Here is a 24,066-nt window from a genome sequence, read left to right on the forward strand (position 1 = left end):
AAAGCATTACAGTCAACAGCTCAGTGTCCAAGTGGAAACGAGCAATGGGTGATGTCCCACACGGGTCCATACTGACACCAATGCAGTTTAGTATCTCCATCAATGACAGTGGGATTGAGTGCACGCGTAAGCTTGTGGATGACACCAAGCTGAGTGCTGTGGTTGATGCTCAAGAGAGGATTGCCAACCTGAGGAACCTTGGCAGACTTGAGGAGTGTGTCCATTCAAATCTCATGAAGTTCAACAAGGCCAAGTGCAAGGTCTTGATCCAAGGATGAGGAAATCCCTATGAAGACACAGGCTTAGAGCTGAGTCTATGAGAAGGAAGTCCAATGCTAAGATTTACAGGAAATAAAAGGGACCAAACCAGATCACCTTGTCACGCTGTTGAAACTACCCAGGCTGCCATCCGTGCAGAGCACTGTGTGCAGTTTTCCTCCGCTCATCTCAAAAAACTTTGGGGGAAAAACCAAGAGTGTAGGTTTGAGACAGCCTCTCCATTTTCCATGTTAGGTTGATTACCTGCCTTGATTATTTAGATTAGGATCTCATCAAAGCTGAGACAGTCTCCTGCAAAAGCACCATCCAGCACATGGCCCAGAAAATACCTCTATGTGACACGCCAGCAGAAAGCAGAGAGCTGGTACAACAGCAGCATGAAAGATTTCAGCAACCAGTCTATTAATAATACCAGGAAACGCCGTAGGTTTTGTATAACTCCAGGTTTGGGTATGTATTTATTTCATCTTAGCACTGATTTAACAGTCCACGGTTCATCTACAAAACCCCTTGTGATCTGCATTCACAGTGCACACAGCTCCAGGCTGGTAGGACCCCATCCCACCTCTGTTTGCTCCCTTCTTCCAAGCCATCACTCTGCAGGGTTGTCCCACATCCATGAAATTGGATGTTCATCTCCCATCAGCTTCCCCATCTCTTTTATGACCCATCAGCCCAATAGGTATGAGTATAGGCTGCCCAGGGAGGGAGTTGAGTCACCATCCCTGGTGGTATTTAAAAGACGGGTGGCTGAGGTGCTCAGGGGCATGGCTTAGTGATTGATAGGAATGGTTGGACTCGATGATCCTAGATTCCACAGAATCCTAGTGATTCTGTGATTCTATTGCAATAAGACGCTAAGCCTCTATGTTGAGCTAATTAATTTCCTTTATTTATATATAGGAAAGGCAACGAAACAATATGATACTACACGCCAGAGACTTGATCCCAAGCATCCTCTCTAGCAGATTTTCTGCTTGCACTACCTGTAGCAGTGTCTGTGCTTTGCCTTTTTTTCCCTGGCAACACAACACTCCCACCCCAAAACCCCATGTCAGGATTAGGCCTTGCACCCAGGACCTAAGGCACAAGACTCTGCCACTTGAGCTAGATAAACCTCTCCTACAGGTGTGAAGGAGGGCTGGGAAGGTATGCGAGAGGGAGCCACAATCCTGCGGATGCATAGCTCAGGGCTTAGGCTGACCTGCCACTCAGATCAGCCCCTGTCCCATTACTGATTTATATAATGCACTGCTTTATATAGTATATATTTATATTGGGTTGATATAATATATCTGGCTGCGTTACTTTCCTTGCAAATCAGCATTTTAAAAAAATAGCTAGTGGGAGGCTCGGTCATTTGCTGCTCAGTTCAAGATATCTCAAAGGAAACAAAGAAAAGGCTAGAAAAACACCTGTGTGTCTGGGCCTGCAGTGTACACTAACAGCATCCAGAAATCACTGGTAACACAATAGGTCTTCGCTGGAGCCCAAAAAAACCCTGAATGGCCCAGGTCAGTCTCTCTTGCCTAGAAGGGTTTTATGCTCCTCAGCCTCTTTTGGGTGCTTTGCAATGCTGCACAAAACCCTTCTGGCTGACCTGCCACAACTTGCTGGGACCAAGCAGACTTACAGGCTCACTGCTGCAGCACAGCAGCATTGCCATATTGGCTGCTCGGCTGTTTTTTCAGCCTTTTTCCACCTTTAGAGGTGTGTCAAAGTAGGTTCTTAAAAAAAACCCACATTAAATAAAACCAGTTAAACAGAGGTCTCCCCAAAAACTGACTCAGTGCCACGGGGAGGGCTGCAGATGGGATGTGCATGGAACATCTTCCCTGAGGCCTCACTGTTCCATCTCCATCCTCATCTCCATCTCCATCCCCATCCCTGTCTCCTCCTCAGGCAGGTGGCGTGGCTCACAGCAGGCACGACACAGCTACGGCTGAAGCAAAAGGGCACTTTGCTGAGCTGTTGGCAGCTGCTCATCTCCGTGTTAGCTTAGTTACCATTAAGGCGTGAAGACCAAGTGCATAGGAAGCAGTGGGACCCTCTGGGTGCTTCCAAATCAGCCCCTGAGTCCTTTTCATTGAAATGTTCTACAAATTGTCCTACAAGATGCTCGTCGACATCAGGGTGAGGAAGAGGATCCTCTGGCTTCAGGTTGGCCCAGTGGACATTGACTGTCGGGTTTAACCCAGTGGCTAGAAGACCAGCCCGTGGAAGGAGCCAGATCCGCTGCCGCCTGTCGCCGGGCCGCAGCCCCCTGAGGAGCTGTCATCGTCCTTGTCTCTGTCAAAGTCTCTCCACCACAGCGGGGATTTTGGCAAGGCGGAAATGTAGGCAGCTCTGTTCCTCGCTTCTTTTTCCTGCTCCTGGGAGAAGGAAAGGGGAGAAATAACAGAAGGATATCTGCAGATAAATTACCCAGACAGGGGGATGCTCCCAGCTTCCCTGAGGAAATGAGAGCCTGTTTAGTCACCCCTGAGAGCTTCCTCCATATTAAACTGGGGTGACCAGACCACATGCTCGTCTCTAGAGCTCGGTGGGAGGGATGCAGCATAGCATTGCATCTCTCTGGTGATCAAAATCCATCCCTCCCATGTCACCTCTGCAAGACGAAGGACCCCTCAATTTCCGCCCATGCTGCTCACATCCTACGGGACACGGTTGTTTGGAAAGCATTGGACCCCACTAATTGGATGAAATCTGCTCTAGTTTATATTCCCAGCTCACTCATCTTTCCCAGGCAGTTTAGGAGAAAATTTCAGGCAGCCTGGGGTGGCGAACAGCAAGTCAACCCCAAGCAGGGCCATGAGGTGTCTTGCACTAACCACACTACCTAATTTCACCAGGAAACTGTAATTTGCTATATGTGAGTGCTAAAAAAATAAAAGAAGGGGATTCAGCTTCAGGGAGCGGGAAGGTATCTGCACACATGGATTTATCCAAAGGACATAATACTGCTGCCGCCTGGGTGAGTGGTGAAGTGTCCCGGGTAGCTAGAGGACTGCACCCTGCTGTGCACGGCAGCGGGAGTTACCTGCAAGTAGAGGATGTTATCTTTGGAAATGGCTTCCATCAGGTCCTTATGGAGAGAGGGTTCACCATGTAGGCAGCCAGCCTCAGCCAGAGCCTGATGCAGTAGGCAGCTCTGCCTGCCTGGCCGCTGCCTGTAGAAAAGGACATAGGCAGTGTCCTTGGGAAAGAAAGAAGTGACATTGCTGACCGATTCGAAAGAGGAGAAGGAAACTCTGGTGTCATTAAAAAGGTACCACTGGATTTCGAAGTCCAGCTGCTTGTCAGAGGCTGGTTTCAGTGCCCCCTCATGGGGCTGCCCAGCGGGGATGGTGTCAGTGCACTCCCTGGAGTAGCAGTAGTAGTGGCCACTCTCAGAGGAGATGCCTGAATGCACCACCACACTGCAGAGGTCATATACAACAGACATGAAGCCACTTTCCAGGGCAGCCCTGCCCTTCCCAGTCTGGCAAACCTCCTCCGTTTCCTCTGGGGTGACAAGGACAGGCAGCTTGAGCACCACGGGGATGGAGATATTGTCCAAGATCTTCTTCCTTTTCATTGTCTGTGGGTCAAAGGAGAATCGCAGCAGTGTGAGGATAAGGTAGTGAGGACCCTCCGTCAACTCTGCCACCTTCTCAGCATCCTGCAAGGATGCACATTTCTCACAGTGGTATTTATTCTCTGCTGTCAGTCTCTCTGGGGACAGAAAATAGTTGATTAAATCTGGGACGGATCTGGAGTCCTTTGGAGCACATGCCTGCTCCCTATAAGCCAAGAGAGGGTCTTTGGCTGCATCCATGACAACAGCATTGTCACTTAAGGGATTTGCGGCTTCTCCTGGCTCCTGGAAACCCACTGTTTCCACTGGCATCAGTGAGGCTGCAGGGTCTCTGGCCGTAAGGGGCCTCCTCTGGATCCAGGGAGACCCTGTTAGCTGGCTTGGGTTTTCAGGATGTTCAATAAACTGTGGGCCAATTTCTTCCACTGGTAAAACAGATGTCCTCTCATCCATCTGCCTGTCAAGTGGGGGAAAAGCCAGCGACAGGTCCGTGAAGGCTTCTTCTCGGGAGGAGACATTCAGACACTTCAAGCAGCGTATCTTTGTCATCATTTTACCCCCAAACATCTTCTCAATCAATGTCTTCTTTAAGTAATGATGCTCCATCGCCTGAGACATCAAGCTGGATTCCTTGAGCTTCTGATAGATTCTTTTTCCAGTTTTTTCTTCTTCATGTAATCTTTGGCAGGAGGAAAAAAAGCTGTGTTATGCACTGATACAACACCAAGAGGTAGCTTCTAAAGGAGGGTTTCTGTTCTTCATTCCAAGGGTTAATCCAGGTAAACCTGTCTGTGCCCAGGGGTCTGATGCTGTGGGAGGAAGGTGGGGAGGAGCTGGGCAGGATTTGGGAACCTGAGGTCGCCATGTGCCATTGTCCCCCTTCTTCTAGAAGGATTGCTGGCACACCACAGATTCAGGATTCTAGGTATGAGAAAGGCAAAAAATCAATATTTTACAGAGGAGGCAGAGTGGCTTCTTGGGCAAACCTCTAAATTCTTTTTGCCTTCAGAGCAAGTGGTAGAAATTTTCAAGCTAAAGTAAGTTCTGACCTTACCCCTAAGCCAGCCCAAATGGGGTTTTATCAAGGAGCCCTGGACCAGTCTCACCGTCTTTCACCCCAAGCCTCCACTCTCCCATCTCTCCTGGGTCTCAGCCACTTGCATGTGGGTCTGCATTAAACATTACATCAAGTCCAAAATCACAGTGCTTGCCACATACCGGTCCAGCAAGTACTTGAGATACTCCGAGCAGTCCTGCTGAGCACCAGGGGTGAACCAGGGTGGCCAGGATGCAGAGAGGAAACTCTCGGGCGAGATGGCAGGTCGCTGGCAGCAACATAGAAGCAAAAGTGCTTTTAACCCGAGGGATCTGGTTCTCATTTCATATAGGAGGATGGAGAGGGAAGAGGAAGGTCTTTATGGCTGCTTCACTGGGAGCAGGATGCACTTGTGTGCCTGACAGCGTCCCAACTTTTCCCCTAAGAGGGCTAATCCCAGTGTTTGGGAAGATTTTCCTGGTTTGCTGCAAGACAGGACTGTAAGGATGAATTTCATCCATTATTTTACATGTACTTCTACAAAATATCCACATGTTTACCCCTTCCTTCAATTTTAGAAAGGGTTTGTTGGCCTAACGTGGAGACTTTTGTTTCATTCAGCCTGAACTTAATTTGATGCTCCATTTAATTTGATCGGGATCTCTCTCACCAAATCCTTTCTTAAAAAAAATCATTCAGATCACTGCAGGCAGGTAATCTCTGTTATCAGATATTGTAATTGCTGCTGTTAGGAAGCTGCTGTCTAATTAATATGGAAAAAGACCCGTCTTTGGCAAAGAAGAGACTTTAAGAACAGCCTGAACAAAAATAACTAGAAGGCTATTAGGAAATCAGCAGGAAACTATTAACCATTAACTACACAACAAGCAAATATGCTTCTGGATTTGGACATCACAGATCACAGATACTCTAACCTTCCATCAAAAACAAGGTTCCTCTACGACCAAATATTAAATTTCCCAAGTTATCTATATTTTTCTCCTGAAAGGCATCTGTAATGACATAATACCACACTGCAGCTCTGTCATTCAAGGCTTGGAAAATGGAGAAGTGCCAGGGACTGGTTTCACAGCAGGGGAAAATTCACTGGACTTCTAAAATCATGCCTTTCTAGGGACAGGAAGATGTATTTTCAAGAGAGGAGGTAGATATGATCTAGCTGTATCTCCAAGAGTCACTCATGTTAAATCTCAGGGTTGCCACGAAAGGAATCAATCAAAGGGTGGTTTGTTGGTTTTTCTTTTCCTTACATTCAAATACAGACAACTTAGAAATAAAGGGGAGGGGTCTTCACAAAACCACTTTTAAGGCAATTTTCATTGATTGCCTGTGCTCTGCTGTGAAGCAAGGAAAAAAGTGAGCTGCTCCAGTCTTCTTCCTTGCTACACAGCAAGAAACAAAGACCTCTGCTTTATACCAACAGGCTTTTCAGCTGGTCACATATGTAAACTATTACAAATGGATTTCAATGTCAAAACTATTAGTTATTACATTGGCCCAGCCCAGGAAGACTGCAGGCCAAAGACAGGCAGCCTGGTGTGAACAAAGCTCACTTTCATGGGTGATAGGAACTTGCCTCCTCCACCCCCAAAATTAGCCTCTTTCATACAAACAAAATTTGTCCTGTTATAAAGACCCACCAAGATCCACAGCTCCTTATCAGCACGTTGGAGTCGGCAGGAAGCAACTTGGAGACGAGCCTTTCCGCAGCCGACAGTCCAAACAAATAACTAGAACATGAAATAATTACCTGACTGTGCTCCAAAAATGCAAAGAGCCATTGGAGCTTTGTCATCAGGGGCTGGGAGTTGCCCTCAGTTAAATTCAACACCGAATGCCGAAAGCTGCAAAAGAAAAGCAGAGATGCAAACTGTAAGATGGAAAATCAGTGTGGCGTGTGCAACGCTGCTATGATAAGCAACCTCGGAGCAATTTTGGGTGGGAACAAGGGAGCAAAAACTTACTCTGAAGCCATGAAAAGAGACTGTATGATGCTGTTCATGTAGCAGGTGTTTCCCAAGTTAATTAACCCAATCTTTCCCGTCTCCGATTTGGATGCCAGGCGTGGGTAGAAGCAGGCCAGCTCATTCTTCTGGGAGGTCCAAGCGTTTTGTCCCAAGAGATGTTTAATCCGGTCTTCATTTGGAATAGGAAGAGCCTTGGAAAAAGAGATTTGTGTTATGAATCATTATCTTTCCACGTGAAGAATTAATAACAGTCAACTGCAAAACTCCTTTACTAGCGGTGTTCATGCAACTCTTTTCCCCTCCTCTTCACATGAACATGTATCCATGAAGGAAGTGTATAGCTGTTAGTATTCATCCTTTAGAGGCATTCAGTATTAAAATTGTGGCTAAAACCCACAAGCACAATTAGGACTCCTGCAGGCCCAGCATAAGAGAAGTATCTTTCCTCAACTTGCCTGCGTGGGACTTGACTTAAGCTCAGAATTTTGAACCCTTTCTTCTACCACAATTCGAGGTGTTGGGGTTAGGACATCACTACCAGTAGGACAGTCCCTCTGCACTGGGCTGCAAACAAAAACACCATGGAAAACAGGAAAATGGCCAACAGGCGTATGTCTTACTTTAACTGCTTCTAGGACCGGTTCATAGAGATCTGGAAAACCTGAGAAGCGGAAGAACATGCAGTGGATGAGCTCAGCCAGCTGCTCCAGAGAGCTGGTGGCAGAGTTGGAGTCCTCCTTCTTCAGAGAAGCCACCAGCCTGGGGATGTGAGGGAGCAGCTGGAAAAGCAAATTTCACTACATCAAAAACGTCTCCAGATTAGTGACAGTGCTTTAACACACATGTAAGAGAATGAAATTCACTCCCAGACAGAAAGGAAGGTCAACAGGAGTTGACTTCAGTCCCATTCTAGAATTCATCCTTCACCCTATGAACTCAACAGCACATCTTCTGTTGACTTTAGTAATACAAAAGCTATAGACTTTAGAGGGTTTCCTGCAGTATGTTTGTGCTGCTGCTTTGCTGTGTTGTGATTTCCATCCTTTGTGCAGATCAATCTTTACTAAAATACACACCTGCAGTGGAAAGGAGCATTTTATGCTGGCTGCCAGTTCCAGGGATTCAGACCTACAAGACAGATTAATTAGCCTACAAGAAGTGTCGTCTGATGTGCTATGTGTTATTTTATACTGTATAAACTAAACTGGAATCGGTATGGCTGGATTTGTGGCAACAGGCACATAAACAGCACATTTATTATTTTGCCTTCATCTAGAAAATTTAAGAACGAACAAGCAGATGCAGACGTACATGATACATTGCTCATGGGCACCCTCTGCTGACTCCACATTTGCACAGAGAATTAATAACCTCTTTCCAACCGTGCAGATGTGCTAGAGTGACCCTGGGCACTTAGGCACCCTTTTTCATATTTACATATTAAGTTATTTTTACGCCAGAGCAATCATGGAGTAAAGTCTCAAGATCCCCAATCCATCCATTTCATGGTCCTTTCTTACTCTTTTAATCTTCCTTTCTTCTTCCTCTCTCTCACTTTCTCCTCAAAATGTTTGTAATTTTAACTATTTCCTTTCCATCAGAAAAGTTTTGTTGGGGAAGCAACCTGTACCATCTTATAAGTCAATATTTGCCAAACTATGATGGGAACAATTCTCAAAACCCTTTCAAAGTGCCAGGGCAAACACAAAAAGATAAGGTTTGTGCCCTGTTTTTTTTAAAAAATAGGGGAGGAAATCTGTGCTTGCTGCACTGCAGATGGAAACTTCAAGCCAAGAGCAACCAACAGCTTTTGGAGTGTTTCAAAATTTGGACGGCCAACTGAAGACAATCTGTTGAAATGATCCTATTTTTAGAAACCAAAGAGTTTCTCAAGAAATTCAGGCTCATTTAAAGAGTCTCTGGCTGAGGAATGAAAGCTAACTTTGCTTTTTTCTAGCCCTATCTGTTTTTTCTGTGAACTCTAGGTAAAAAGTCAAACATAAGGGCTTTAACAGAAAACTATAAAATCAAGCATTAAAAGAAATAATTTTCCATTACTTCTTTTATCAGTTCAATCACTCACAAACACGCCTTTGACTTTAGCCTTGCTTTTTAATTACAGCATTCCAGGGGCAATGCCAGTGAGCAGAGCTGTGCCTTTATGTCAACAGCAAAAGAAAATCACAGAATCACAGAATCACAGAATAACCAGGTTGGAAGAGACCCACCGGATCACCGAGTCCAACCGTTCCTACCAAACACTAAACCATATCCCTCAGCACCTCGTCCACCCGTGCCTTAAACACCTCCAGGGAAGGGGACTCAACCACCTCCCTGGGCAGCCTGTTCCAGTGCCCAATGACCCTTTCTGTAAAGAATTTTTTCCTAACATCTAGCCTAAACCTCCCCTGGCGGAGCTTGAGGCCATTCCCTCTTGTCCTGTCCCCTGTCACTTGGGAGAAGAGGCCAGCACCCTCCTCTCTACAACGTCCTTTCAGGTAGTTGTAGAGAGCAATGAGGTCTCCCCTCAGCCTCCTCTTCTCCAGGCTAAACAACCCCAGCTCTCTCAGCCGCTCCTCGTAAGACCTGTTCTCCAGCCCTTTCACCAGCTTTGTTGCCCTTCTCTGGACTCTCTCCAGAGCCTCAACATCCTTCTTGTGGTGAGGGGCCCAGAACTGAACACGGTATTCAAAGAGCGGTCTCACCAGTGCCGAGTACAGAGGGAGGATAACCTCCCTGGACCTGCTGGTCACGCCGTTTCTGATACAAGCCAAGATGCCATTGGCCTTCTTGGCCACCTGGGCACACTGCTGGCTCATATTCAGTCGGCTGTCAACCAACACCCCAGGTCCCTCTCCTCCAGGCAGCTTTCTAGACAGACTTCTCCCAGTCTGTAGCACTGCATAGGGTTGTTGTGCCCCAAGTGCAGGACCCGGCATTTGGCCTTGTTAAACCTCATGCCATTGGTCTCAGCCCAGCGGTCCAGCCTGTTCAGATCCCTTTGCAGAGCCTCCCGACCCTCCAGCAGATCGACACTTCCACCCAGCTTAGTGTCGTCCGCAAACTTGCTAAGGGTGCACTCGATGCCTTCATCCAGATCATTGATGAAGACATTGAACAGGGCTGGACCCAGCACTGAGCCCTGGGGAACCCCACTAAATATAAATATTTATATTTATATATAAAATATATACTAAAATATAAATATTACTGTGAAAATGAAAGAGGCAATTCAAATGCTGCTAAAAGTGGGGTTTTTTGCATTAAACAGTGGAGAATTCATGAAGTGGAAGTGTTCTGATACAGTCTTCAAGTCTCATTGTGCTGATGCTGTGCAAGGCTTTGAAAGATGACCCATCACTTCAAGCTATGGTAATGGGTTCCACATATTGGCAACACTATGAAGTCACACATGGGACGGGGCCTGCTGTGTCCAAGGGATATTTAAACACCTGCTGAGGACACAGCAAGGGTTGTTTAAGAATATATTCCCTTCCTCCACTCCCTAACCCCTCTGAGTTGCTGCCAATGCAAAGGGTTTGCCTAACGCATCCCAAAGTCAGACTGACAACATCTGCAATGTCGCAGCTGAAAGGATTGGAACAAATGCAAGGCCGTACCCTCTACATTCGACCTTGAAACTTTATCCTAAGTCAACCTGGGTCAGTATAGCCCTGCTCATCTTCTTGTCCTGGGCAAACCCTCCATCTCCTCCCCTTTCCTTCTCCAGGCAAAAGCAGTAGTGTAGTTTTCTGGTTGATCCAGACCAAGCTGGGCAATACTGACTATCAGGATTTTCTGCTAGGTCAGAGTTCACCTGGGCTCCTTTTACAGTGCAGTTCAGCAGATGACCATACAAATGGCTCAGCACAAGAGAGGATGGTTGGGAGAAGCAAGTGGTCTAAAAGCAAGAGCAGAGAAGAGGGGAACCTCCTCTTCCACATGCAGGGCCGGCAAACACCAGGTTAAAACAACTGCAAGAGCACTACAGCCACTGCTGATCAGACTGTCAGTGTGGCTTCACAGGCCACCCAATATATGTGCATTAACTGCATCCTTGGCTGGTGGGCTTTGAAGCTGAGAGAGGACTACAGGGATGCACTAGCCCATAAAGATCACTCCTCCAGCTCGCAGAGTATCATAGAAAAAAAAGAGGAGCATGCACACATCGCACAAATTTCAAATCCAGAAGGACTAATCCCCAGCCAGCTTTATAGCGATTTATCCCCACAGATGATTGAACTAACTGGTAAGCCTCAAGAGAAACAGGAGGAACCATTAGATGAGAAAGCAAAGCCTCACTTCTTTGCACCTTGCTCTCTGACATGGGGTTGTTGTTCTGTCTGTGCCTCCTTTTAGGCTCAGAACTTGCCTCTGCATCTCAGCAACAGCTCCATGGTGCTCCCAAAGGTGTTTGGGCTGCAGGAGAAGGTACCGGATGCCTCATAGAGCTGCCAGAACAGGCTACAAATGGATGGACAGGACTGGGTTCACATTATTCGGTGAAATCAAGCAGATGAGGGACATATTCCCCGATATCTCAGCACCTTACGTTCCCTCCCACCTGTGTTGCCCCACGGTATCATCAAACCCAGGGCAATGCCCTCATCCAAGTGCAAGATGCAGCCTTACCAAGTGAAATGCCTCATGGGAGTGCTGGAAGCTCAGCAGCATGTACTGCAGGACAGACAAAGCCCCTTCTCTCACAATGGGGTACAGCAATTTGGAGAAGACCTGGGGAGGAGAAAAAAAAGCGATTGAGAAGGCAAGATGCACCATAATCACAGAATAATGGGCTGGCAGGAAAAAGAGGCACTGGGCATCTACCACAGCTGCTGGTCTGTTCCTATTCTGTACTGGATATTGAAGCAAGCAGCCTGCAGCCAGATCTGCAGAGCCATCTCCTGTCCAAAGCATGACCTCAGGGCATCCTAAAAATACCATACAGCTTGTCCTTACTATTTCAGGATTATACAATGCCTGTCACACCGAGGTCCAGTCTCCTGTAACATCACTGCATCTCTGTACCTCCTGATGGATGAGGCCATGCAAGGACACGAGGGATGCTAGATTTTCTAAAATGTGCCTCTTCTGTTTTATTGTGACATTTGGAAATTATAACTAACCTCTCAGGCAAAAAGATACAAAGCAAAGGCCTTTTTTCAGAGGCTAAGTAATGATATTTATCATATACTTATTACGCTTTACAGAAATGGAGTGAGTTGACAATGTCTTCTCCTCCTTTTAGATCATACTTCAGAGGCTTTACAAAAATCATGTTATTTTAAGGGCTGTATCACCTTCCTATGCATTAACAATGTAAGGAAAGATAAAGAAAAAGCCAGAGATGCTTGGCTGCTATCCCACTGCTCAATGCACATAGAGGAACACAAGGACAAATGCAGTTACTGATAATGTCTCAATACTGGTAATTATAGTCTTGATAATTTTTATGGTGATTTCCACTGGAGGCTCAGACAAGTGTTATTCCCATTATATAAAGGAGGAAACAGCAGGACTGCAGCATGGAAAACATTTTTGAAGTGGTGACTAATTTCAGCGCTTTGTCACATGGTTTTAGGAGAGCAGTAAGTACTCACTGCCACAACAGGTGATAGCAATGGCAGTGGGGGCTTTATCTGTGTTAGTAAGGCCAAGGCACAGGCTTTAAAATTGACCTGTGACTGTGTGTGCTGTTAACATGGTCACTAGTACATATTTTACCCATGCTAACCAGCACTAATCCAGGCACAGCTGAAGAGCGTGTCACATTCCTAAAGGCAGGTTGTAGAAGAGCTCCACAGTTTGGGAAGAAAATTGGTTGACCTGAAAATCTCTGGCCTGATTTATTTCGTAACTTTTATGACATCAGTACCTTTGCAAACCAAGACCTAAAGAACTGCAGGTTGATCTGGAGAACATCATTCCTGGTTGCAAAAATGGCATCAGCCCACCACCCCATACACAGCAACGCAGCATTTGCAGAGGTTGCAGGGGGCACACCAATCCCTTCAAAACCCCTTTTCTCTCTTGTATACATCTCAATTCATATCCCATCCTCATTCAGTTGATAGGCAAGAATGTATCTCAGATGCAAGGAGAATTCTATTGTTCACATGTGTTTTTCAAAGAGCCCACTGACCTTTTCTATTTTTGAAAGCGTAACTTCAATCAAGATGCTGAACTTTTTCACTGCAGCCAAACCTTTCAGAAGAGCAATGATCCACTTGTCTATGTTCTTTCCCAGTGGCCAGGATACCCAGTCAATCATCCTGAAATGAAATGCAAACTCTTAAAGTAAATTTAATGCACGTATTTTGGAAGCCAAGCTCTGCTCTGAGTTAAACGTTGTCCAAATTCATGTCCAGTCAGTGGGATTTAGAGATGAGCTCCACATATATTATTCAAAGCATAACAGAGCCTGATTACCCCAGTGTCATTGGCATGCTGTGGCTCATCACAGAACCTGACCTAAGTCTGTAAAAGAAAGCGGGGATTTCTTCCACTAACTTCAGCCAACTTGAGTTCAAGTCAATTTTTAACATCATACGTTGTTCTATATGCCAGAGCTCTGCTTTGTGGATTTTCTAATACATTTTCCAGGCGAGTCCCTAGAATGACAACTTCTGTTTTTAAAAAATTATAAGGCAGATCTAAAGTGGTAGTGATGGATATCTCTGTGTTTACAAGGTGTCAGTTGCGGTCTTTGCATTGTTGCCATTAGGGAACAAGTAAAGCTATTATGATCTCTGCATTGTTACTGGTAAGGAAAATACACTCAGATTCAGATCTTTAAATTTTCTGTGTGGGAAACATTCATTTCCAAAAACACAATTAAAAAAATACTAGTAATCCTAACAGAAGCCCTATATTCCTGAATGTTACAGCTAACAAATTTCTTGTACAGTCACTCAACCAACACGTTGTCAGGTTTATGAAAGTGATAAGTACTTCACAGAAGTCACTCAAAAAAAAAATCTCAGACTGAGTGATGACAGGTTGTTTCTGTTTAAATTTTAATATTAAACAAAAATGGGAAGTAACTATGGCTTAGAATCTCCAAGCATCAAATGTTGCTAACCATTTGGACAAGTGGGAATGGTTATAAACTGGAGAAGGGCAGGTTTAGACTAGACATTAGGAAGAATTTCTTCACCATGAGAGTGGTGAGACACTGGAAGAGGTTGCCAAGAGAAGCTGTGGCTGCCCCATCCCTGGAGGTGTTCAAGGCTAGGTTGGATGGGGCCTTGGGTAACCTGATCTAGTGGGATGTCCCTGCCCGTGGCAGGGGGGTTGGAACTAGATGATCTTAAGGTTCCTTCCAACCTGAACTATTCTATGATTTCTATGATTTGAAGATATCCCAGATCTTCAGACTTCCATCTCCGTCCAGCTATCTTACCCAATCAGTCCCTTTTGCTCATCATTCTATATCTCATGCAAAATACATGAAGGTAACACAGATAACTAACCACCACAAGGCAAAGAGCAGGAATAAGTGAAGTATACAAGGAACTGGAAAAATAAAAGATTTCTCTACTCTCGGTAGAGAAAGCTTCAAGACCAGAAGGTATTGGGACGTTTTGAAATACCAAAATTCAAGCCAAGTTGGTTAATTAAGCAAATACCAGAAAAGCTTCTAAAGACATTTGCAACAGAGAAAAGCCCTGCAATCACTGTATACGGAGAATGTGAGATGTAGAACTAGGAGGAAATGCATTGATTGAAAGTGCATGCAAGGCACAAGAAATGGTTGCTACATGACAATAACTCACCTGCTTGAAGAAACCAGGTGACTACAAGTTCCCAGTGTAACTGTAGTCATTGGAAAGACCAGCACCATCCATCATGCACCATGGTGCAGAAGAAAAGGTGTTTTCTATGGCAAAACAATGACCTATCAAGCTGTTGCCTAGGGCCATGATGAACTGCACCTGTAACGTGGTGCACAAACCTCACCATCCATGTCCAAGACTGGTGAACTGAAGTGCAAGCAGGTGTTGAAAAAGCCTGCTAAGGGGGTCAGGAAAATAAAGAACATTTCTTGCAAGAAAAACTTTCAATAACCTAGCTTGTTTAGCACAGCCATGGGAAAGCAGAAACAAGTAGGGGCTGCCCTGCCTGCATACATTAAAGGAATAAACACCACAGCTATTTCAGCTATTTATGTTGGCATAAGATCAAATGAACTGCAAGATGGCCAGAAATACATATAGGCTGGCTATTAGAAAAGAGATTCAAATTGTTAAAGCAACCTAATGGTGGAACCACTTTGAAGGAAGAGCAGGGGGAGCAAAAGCCCTTCCTGCTTTGAGGGGTGTAATTGAACATTCATGAAAGGGGTTTGTAATGTCAATAGCTATAAAGAAGGGAGATGGATTCAGGGATCCAAAAGCCTGTCTTCACCCTATGTTCTTTTACACAACAATAAAATAACCTTGTCTACCACAAGCTATTTTTTACCAGCACTAGTGGTTAAGTAATAGTCCTGCCCACTGCCTGCCTGTGTTGCTAAAGTAGGAAGAAATTACATTCTAAATTCATTTTGCACTTTCCACATTGCATAATCCACGACATTTTTGGAAGCCAGAGTCCTAATTTTCCAATGGAACCACTGATTTAGTATGCTAAATATTTAAAAGCTTAGACCCTGATTTCCAGAGTTGCGTTGCTGTGCGTTGGCAGATGCCTGATTCATCGTCTTTGAAACAGATACACCCCAGGAAAAAAAAAAGTTACACAAACAAATCAGTGAGTACTTCTGCAGTCATGGATGCACATTAATAGAGTTTATCTGAAAAGAGACAAACTCTAAAAGCTCTCCAAAAGAGATTGTGGTATACATTTACACCAGCAGGTGTCAGGTTTGGGTTCTTTAAATACTTGATCAGAAGCTCCATCCCATGTTCAGTTTGTTCCCTTGATGCTGACTCCCAAATCCAGACCTTGGAGGAAAAGAATTGTAGTTTGTTGGGGATCCTAAGCTGAAAGATCCTTTCAACTAGTATATTTTTCCTGCATTTCTAGGCATGGAGCGCACACCCATTGAAAGTTCAACAGTTGTGCAGTTTTCTTGGGCACCTGTCAGCCATAAAAACATGACCAAAACTTCCGCATTTCTCCTAAGTGATCTTAATTACATTTTGCAGGCTTTGCTTAATGTTTGGCTAAGTCTGAGTAATCATTTACTCATCCTTCTGCATGACAAAGAATGTTTTAAGGAATGATGCAATTGATTTTGCAACCTCTCTCTTTAGACGCTGGTGGTCTTAGAGGATTTATCACCTGGAGCTCGCAGCAGCAGGATCCCAGAAGGAGAAAAAAATGGAGAAGAACTGAACTGATATCTTAATCTTTTTTTTGTGGATTGCTCTGGACTCTAGGAAAACCATTACCTTCCCTGGCGAGCCAAATAGAAGCTGCACCTTTCTGCATGCATTAAGTTCCCATAAGGAATAATGTGTGTTTCTTTTAGGTAACCTTATTGAGGGGGGAAACAAATCCCATAATAAGAAAAGGAAAAGATGTTTCCCACAACATCAAGTCACACCAACTCCCTTGGTTAAGTGCAAATGAATGTCACCTATTTAAATGGAAGCCCATAAAGAAAGCATGGATTGAAGAATTCCTAAGCGAGTCTGGAGCAAGGCATTGGAGCACAGAGGAGCTGTAGGACTTGGACACAAGCATGCAAGGAAGTTCTGGTGATGCCAAAGAGGCTGCTGGCTCTCCAAAGATCAGGTAGCATTTCACCCACTGCTCTTCATCATGCCTTGATATCTCCATTGTCTCTGCCTGCACAGAAGGCAGGGATGAACATTGTATGAGACCAGCACCATTCATCTGACAAAGGTCAAGGTGGGATCACTGAAACAATTGGGCATACCTCCCTCTCCAAGTTTTTTAGCTGTGACTGGTGGTTTAGGATGATGTCCTTCTGAAGGGAGACAGGGGTGAACATGAAATTCTGTAAACATGTTTGTGAAGAAAAGGTATCTTATCTTCAAGATATCTTATGTTGGTTATCCCATAACACTACTTGTTTCTAGGAAAAAAAGGAAGCAAACCAAACCAAACAGCCAATATAATAAGTATTTATTCTAGTTCTCTAGGTCATCAGGGCTGGAAGGAAGGATCCAGAAATTCTCCTTTTTCCTACATACTCCATGCCAGACAGCACCAGCCAAATTGCTTGGGATAAAACCAGGCAGAGAAACTAACTGCAGCTCTGGGGTAGGTTTTTCTCCAAACAGAGAATGATGTTTACTAATGCAGCTTCTCTTACCTGCCAATGGCTGTCATCATTTGCACATCAGTGATGCTGTCGTCATTGGTTAGGTTTCTTATGACGCCATCCATGAGCTCCAGAGGGACAAACTGGACCACGCTGGCCAAGGCATTGGATGGTGCTTCCTGCTCCTCTGCAAGATACATATGAGCACCAGCAATAAAAATGTCAGTCACTCGGAAAACCAGGTACGTGAGGCCATTCCTCATCTATAAATGCCAAATAATTTTTACCTATGTAAATGGAGTGGATAGTAATCTGGTGTAAATAAGCAATGTGGAGTCCACACACAGGCTGGGCAGGGGCTAATTCCCAAACTCCCAGTGCAGCACCTCACAAGGTTGGGTCATAGTAGACGGGCTGTTGCACGAAGCCATACTCAACCCAAAGGAGATCACAGTCACAAGAAGATTCTTGGGCCAAAAGTGGGTCCCAAATTGCCTCTACGTGCTCTCTTTAAACTAATTACTGCACATAAGTTCAATCAGGTGCAACTGCAAGTTTGTGTGCCTGAAGGACCCTCCTAAAGGATAAGGCTTTCATACAGAGGGCACTGAAAACCCAGCTCCTTATGGGCTTAGGAATAGCTGGAGCAGGAGCTTACCTGCCAAGAAAGAATCCTGCCTTTCATGGCACTGGTGCCTCTAAAAATTTTTCAAGACCCTCTGCAATAACCAAAAGGCCCTGGAAGTTGGATAAATATCTTCTGCCCCACCTTCAGATAGGACCACCCTCCAGAGAGATAGTATAGTTTCCCACCTCTAGATTGATGAGAAATAACTCCTTAGCTGTGTCCCTAGTTTCTGGTAAGAAGCAGGCTATGGTGTCCCATCAAGTCAGACATAAGAGTACGACATTTCTAAAAGCTTTCAAGTCCCACTCTAATCAGCTGCAGACTTTCCATTAAGGCCAGTTGATGCTGGAAAGTGCTGAACACACAAACTTGCGCTTCAAGTATTTCAACCCAGTTATCAACTCCTGTGTAAGACACTCTGTGGTTTCAGAGAGTATTGTCTTCCTAGCCTGGGAAATTTGTAGAGACACTTATTTATGACATTTGACGTATGGCTGCATTTCTGGAGTTGATGAGAACCATGCAAGGCACCAAACTAAACAAATTCACCTTCATCAGTGCCAACATTTAAATTCTCAGCCTTTTTTTTTTTTTAATTACCTGTTGAAGAAATGATAGTAAATAGCTCCTTCAAAGAAGGCAGGATGGCTGAGGTCTGAGTCCTCCAGATTCGCTGCAGCAGACTGCTCACTTTGTTCACCTGCTCCAAAAACTCCATGATGTCCTCTTCCCCCTCAGAGATACACTGGAACTGCCCGATGCACCGGATCAGCTGCTGACAAAACAAGACCTGGTGTTTGCCTGTGGGAATGCACTGAGGATGCTGGGTTAAGAGTTTGCTGATCTTCGCACACTGCTTGGGGCTGGGCCTCTCGCAGACTTTGCGGAGCACCTCAATCCTCAATAAGCTGAAAATGCTGTTTGCTGATGGGCTTTCCAAGACAAACTGCAGTCCTAACTGGATATAATCAAGTATATAATGGCTTCGCTTCCCCAGAGGTCCATAGCCTTCCTGAAGGAGACTCAGCAGGAAGCGGACGTTGAAGAACTCCTCAAATTCCTCTGGATGGTAGTGGCCGTAGACCTCCAAAACCTCTTTCCCAATCTCTCTTTTATATTTGGTGTCGCCCGTGAGGTAAAGCTTGGTAGACAGCTCCAGCATGGACCAGCATTGCTCGCTGTCCATGGGCTGCTTCGCTGCCTCAATGACGCGCCTCACAAGCCCTTGCTTCACATTGTTGGGGTATGAGGACATCACCACAGCTTCCAGTATCTTATCCATCTCTGCTCCCAGCTGCTGAAAGAGACGAACAGAGCAGCAGATTAGTTCAAGCAGGGTCAGATGAGCTTTCAAGCCCAGGTTGGCAAGGGAAGCCAAAGAAGAAGAGCTTAAGAGCTATATGGGACCACTATGAAGATGATAATTCTTGTGCCCTTTTAACGATGGTATTCTGTGGGACAGAGAAACTTTTCCACTCTGGTGATATTCAACTGAGACTAAAGCCCCAAAACAAACTGAATACATAAAAATAAAGAACTTCTTCAGACTTATTACACACTTGAGCATTTTTTTTCTTGTGAACTACCAGCTGCAATCTTACCCTTGACCCTAGGAATGGATGAGCTCTGCCTCCTCGAGGAGATTAGCAACTCAGGATGGTGCTCTACACTTCACAAAATCCAATCCCTACCAGCAACTGCCTGCCACAGACCCACAGAGGGGCCAACTGGGGGGATTAGGGGAGTTGAGGTCTTCCACGGGTGTCTGCCGACTCAGCAGTCCTCCAGAAACAATGATGCTCCTGATGATTGTCTTCACATTCATAGAAAGAGAGAGAGGCCCCGGGAAGCAGAGATGGGATTTCAGCCTCTCTGTGCAATAGCAGGGGTACAGGTTTAACATTTATGCCGTGCTGCCAGCCCCTCTGGGTCAGTGTTGCGGTCTTGGCTGCTCCCCAGGGCCCTGCCGCATTTGTATGCGGCACGAAAGTGAGAGGAGAGAAAAACTGCAGAGTCAGGCAAAGTTTCCCATTCATCATGGCCTGAATTCACCAGCAATAAAGCATTAGAGAAAGTGCTTAAAAAAAAAAGCCAGGGTTTCCCTGGAAGAGCTCAGAAAAACATTTATAACCAGCTGCTGAATGCACCACTGCACAAGAAATCCCATTACAAAGTGATAAAAATCAGACAGACAGGATTTTTTACAAGGTATTAGAGGAACTACATAAAGGCTCAACCACAGCAGGCCTCCCCGCTGTGACGTGATTCACAAATTCCTGTTTGGAGAACGTCCTTTCCTGCCTACAGCCTGAAATGATCTATAGCGGAGGGAGAAGGAAGGTATCATCTTTGTTACCTAAATGAGGGATCAAGGCACAACAGGTCCATCCATGCTCACATGTGACTGGCCAGAAGAATAATTACCACCTTTCCACCTTTCTGTTCCTCAGTTTCCTAGTCCATGAAATGAGGACAACCAATTTCTCTCCTGGTAGACAGTTGCTTGCTGGTGAGGAAAGGAAAAATCATGCCAGATGCCGACCTAAAGCTATGGCTTGCAGCTGCTTGACAGGGAAGTTTTCCCACTCAGCCAGACATCACCTCTTCCCACCACTGCTTCGCCCACAATGTCATATGATAAAAAAATGACATACGCATGGCCACCTCCTCATCCAGACATGACAGTCGTCTACACTGCAATGGCTCTCCAGGCATCACCTTAGATTTTCTATCCACTGCCAGTTGACTCATATGGTCCTCTGCTCATATGCTGGATCTATTTTTCTCCATCAAGCACCACAGAAGTCAGGAGGAGCAGTTGTACCAGCTGAAACTCAGTGGTCAACTTGTCCATGCAGACTGGCTCAGACCTGCAGTCAAGCTGGTACCTCCTTCACCTCCTCTCTGCAGCTTCACAGCACGACCTCTCACACCCCGGACATCTGGCAGATAGATAAGGGACCAAGAGGAGGCAGGAGGATCTACAGTGCTCATTGGTTGTGTTTTGCCATTACGCGGATAACCATCCAGAAGCAACTCATGCTGAGGTAGGCACAGTGTTATGGAAACACCACACAGGCAGGATGGTAAAAAAATGGTTACATACCTCTAAGACCTAAACTCGTAAATCCCCATGGTCCACAGCCCACTGGTGTATGTGGTGCTGTGTGGCTTCACTGCCTCTGTTGAGGGTAATGGTTGCTCATTGCTGTCCCCTGTATGACTGGCGTTTTAGCTACATTAGCATTGCCAAACTTCACTCAGATTTTCAATGTAAAGAGTCTGCTTCTGACTGAATTTTGCGAAAAAGTTGCAGCTCAGTTAGTTCTCAGGCTGACTGCAGAATCAGATGTGGAAACAGGTCACCCCAGCCTTGCTGCCTGGAGCATAGCTAGGTCTGGTCTGACAAAGTGCAAGGACAAGACTGAAACAAACTTTCTCCACAGTCAAGAGGTAGACAAGTCCCAGTGGAGAGTATATGAGGACTGTAAAGGCAAAACACCTGCCTCATTAGGAAACATCCTAATGTTTCGTATTGACATTAGTACCTCAAAGACACACAGGGAAAACCACTGGGGTTGACTTTGTAGTCGAGGGTCCATGCTCTCCTCAACAATGAAGGGCTCTGCAAAACAAGGTTAAGCTTTAGGTTGAACGTTCCTGTCTACGCCTCTGCAACTTCTGTGTCAGCGGAGGCAGACAAACCAGCCCATGTTTCTGTTGTGGATCAGTGTACACCAAGGTGCTCCCTGGCATGGGCCAGACAAAGCCAGGACTGAGAATGCTAGCCAGAAAGTCCTTAAGAAGGAAACATTTACAGTATATATTACAATCGTATGATTATATTAAAGCAACATTAAAGTTGCTTTTTAATAAGTAATAATAAATACTAGTGTCTTAAAACTATACTAAATGATCTACACTAAAAGATAATTCACATGTCAAAGGTTAGGAATTAAGACTGCTAATACAGCCCCAGCACAGCTCCAGATGCTTTCAGAGAGATTATTTAGAGAATCTCATATTAACTTTTCTCCCCTAGGACCTGCCTGGTAAATGAATCAGGGTTTGCAGTAAAGGAGATTGTTGTCTGTACGACTATTGTCTCATTTGTTGCAGAAATTGTAATTGTGTCATAAATAACCCAGGGAACTGCAGGAGAGGGAGAGACAGTTTCATTGCTGGGCAGCCTAATGCTGCCTTGGAGATCTGGTCCCTGGATCTCCTATGTTTAATATTGAAATAAAGAGACTAAATATTTCGATAATCAGGCTTTTATGATGAGTGCTCCTGAAGTGGGACAACCTTTCTGCACTTCATCTTGCTCACTGGCAGTAACCATGCACAGAAAAGTTACGAGGACTGTCTCATTTCTGTTTGTAAAGAGAACATAGTTCCTGGAACATGAGGATGGTGTAGAAGGTCAAAATGTTAATTATTAATCTGAAGAGCTGCTTTGACTTTCCTGTCTGTTGTGTATCTCACATAAAACAGAAAGTACACAATATGAGCTTTGCAGTTAAAAAGAAGAAATCTCATGAAATGATAAAACTGTTCTGCTCCCCCAGTGAACGACTGGCAGAAGCAACAGGGGAAAAATCCCAGAATCGGAAGGGAAGAGACCTCGGGAGGCCTCTAGTTCAACCCCTGCACAAACCTGAAATCAAACCTAGCTGCTCAGAGACTTGTCCATTTAGGTCTTGATAACACCCCAGAACAGAGATCATACAACCATCCTGGGCAGCCTTCCCTAGTGCTTAATTAGCTCTTAGCGGAAAGTTTTCCCTTATTTCCTGCTGGTAACTCATTTCAATTTATGTCTGTATTTTTCTCATTCTCCTGCCATGCACTGCTGCAAAGAGCCTGGGTCCACCTCCTCATTAACCTCCTTGTAATCTCCTTTGGAGGGTTGCTATCAGTCAGTCCACAGCCTTCACCAAAGCCAGGGGTTAGGCCATGCCAAGTGAGCTCATACTTGGTTAGTCCATTCCAGGTACAAGAATTTGCATTTGTCCTTGAATTTCAACCAAGCTCTTGTCAGCCCCAGCCTGCCTGCCCCCCTGTATGGCAGCTCTGCCCTCAACCGTATTGACTATTTCCCCAAGTTTGGTGTCACCCACAAACTTAATGAGGTGACTTTCACCTCCCTATCCAGGTTGTTTATGAAAATATTAAATAGGAAAGGTCCCAGAATAGTTCCAAACAGTTTCCTATCCAATTAGCAGTCCACCCATCTTGGCTCCTACAATGATGTAGCAGGGTGTCACCTTAAAAGCCTTACTAAAGTCAAGGAAGTCAGCATCCACTACTTCTCTTTCATTCACATATCTGTCAGCCCATCCTTAAAGGCCATCAAATAGGTCAAGTTTGAAAGCTAGCGATTTTCACTCACCTCCTCCTTCATGTGCCCAAGCACAGTTTCCATGAGTATGTGCTCTATGATTGTCCCAAGAACCAAAGGGAGGCTGACAAATTCAGATTCTCAGATAATCCTTGATTTTTTGAAGATGTGCTAGAGAGGGAGATGTGCTTTAGGAGAGAGAGGGATGTCTTCCTATCTCATCCTTGTCATACAGATGCTCAGACCTACAAAACTGTCCGGAATACACACTCCATTCCACCTGGCAGACGTGCACTAATGACATTTCGTACCACACACTGGATTCACAAACCATAGAATAACCAGGTTGGAAGAGACCCACCGGATCATTGAGTCCAACCGTTCCTATCAAACACTAAACCATATCCCTTAGCACCTCGTCCACCCGTGCCTTAAACACCTCCAGGGAAGGTGACTCAACCACCTCCCTGGGCAGCCTGTTCCAGTGCCCAATGACCCTTTCTGTGAAGAATTTTTTTCCTAATGTCCAGCCTAAACCTCCCCTGGTGGAGCTTGAGGCCATTCCCTCTTGTCCTGTCCCCTGTCACTTGGGAGAAGAGGCCAGCACCCTCCTCTCTACAACGTCCTTTCAGGTAGTTATAGAGAGCAATGAGGTCTCCCCTCAGCCTCCTCTTCTCCAGGCTAAACAACCCCAGCTCTCTCAGCCGTTCCTCATAAGGCCTGTTCTCCAGCCCCCTCACCAGCTGCGTTGCTCTTCTCTGGACTCACTCCAGAGCCTCAACATCCTTCTTGTGGTGAGGGGCCCAGAACTGAACACAGGATTCGAGGAGCGGTCTCACCAGTGCCGAGTACAGAGGGAGAATAACCTCCCTGGACCTGCTGGTCACACCGTTTCTGATACAAGCCAAGATGCCATTGGCCTTCTTGGCCACCTGGGCACACTGCTGGCTCATGTTCAGTCGCTGTCAACCAACACCCCCAAG

At 45.4% G+C, this 24,066-nt stretch overlaps 1 protein-coding gene across 2 annotated transcripts; it reads right to left on the minus strand.

Annotated features, from left to right (window-relative positions):
* Nucleotides 1-1,127: 1,127 nt before the first annotated feature.
* On the minus strand, nucleotides 1,128-20,155 carry USP35 (ubiquitin specific peptidase 35). 2 transcript variants are annotated; one of them, XM_069883243.1, is made up of 11 exons: nucleotides 20,099-20,155; nucleotides 18,343-19,036; nucleotides 17,166-17,301; nucleotides 13,023-13,152; nucleotides 11,513-11,614; nucleotides 7,501-7,659; nucleotides 6,878-7,071; nucleotides 6,664-6,757; nucleotides 5,075-5,181; nucleotides 3,320-4,535; nucleotides 1,128-2,651 (listed from the first exon to the last, which is right to left on the minus strand). In XM_069883243.1, the coding sequence occupies exons 2-11, from the start codon at nucleotides 19,022-19,024 to the stop codon at nucleotides 2,481-2,483; spliced, it is 2,991 nt and encodes a 996-aa protein (XP_069739344.1). In that variant the 5' UTR covers nucleotides 19,025-19,036; nucleotides 20,099-20,155; the 3' UTR covers nucleotides 1,128-2,480. The 2 variants fall into 2 exon arrangements, with proteins under 2 accessions (XP_069739344.1, XP_069739343.1); XM_069883242.1 differs by having other exon boundaries at nucleotides 18,343-19,039; nucleotides 20,099-20,118.
* Nucleotides 20,156-24,066: the final 3,911 nt, after the last annotated feature.

Source organism: Phaenicophaeus curvirostris, chromosome 1 (assembly GCF_032191515.1).
Source record: "Phaenicophaeus curvirostris isolate KB17595 chromosome 1, BPBGC_Pcur_1.0, whole genome shotgun sequence".
Classification (NCBI taxonomy): domain Eukaryota; kingdom Metazoa; phylum Chordata; class Aves; order Cuculiformes; family Cuculidae; genus Phaenicophaeus; species Phaenicophaeus curvirostris.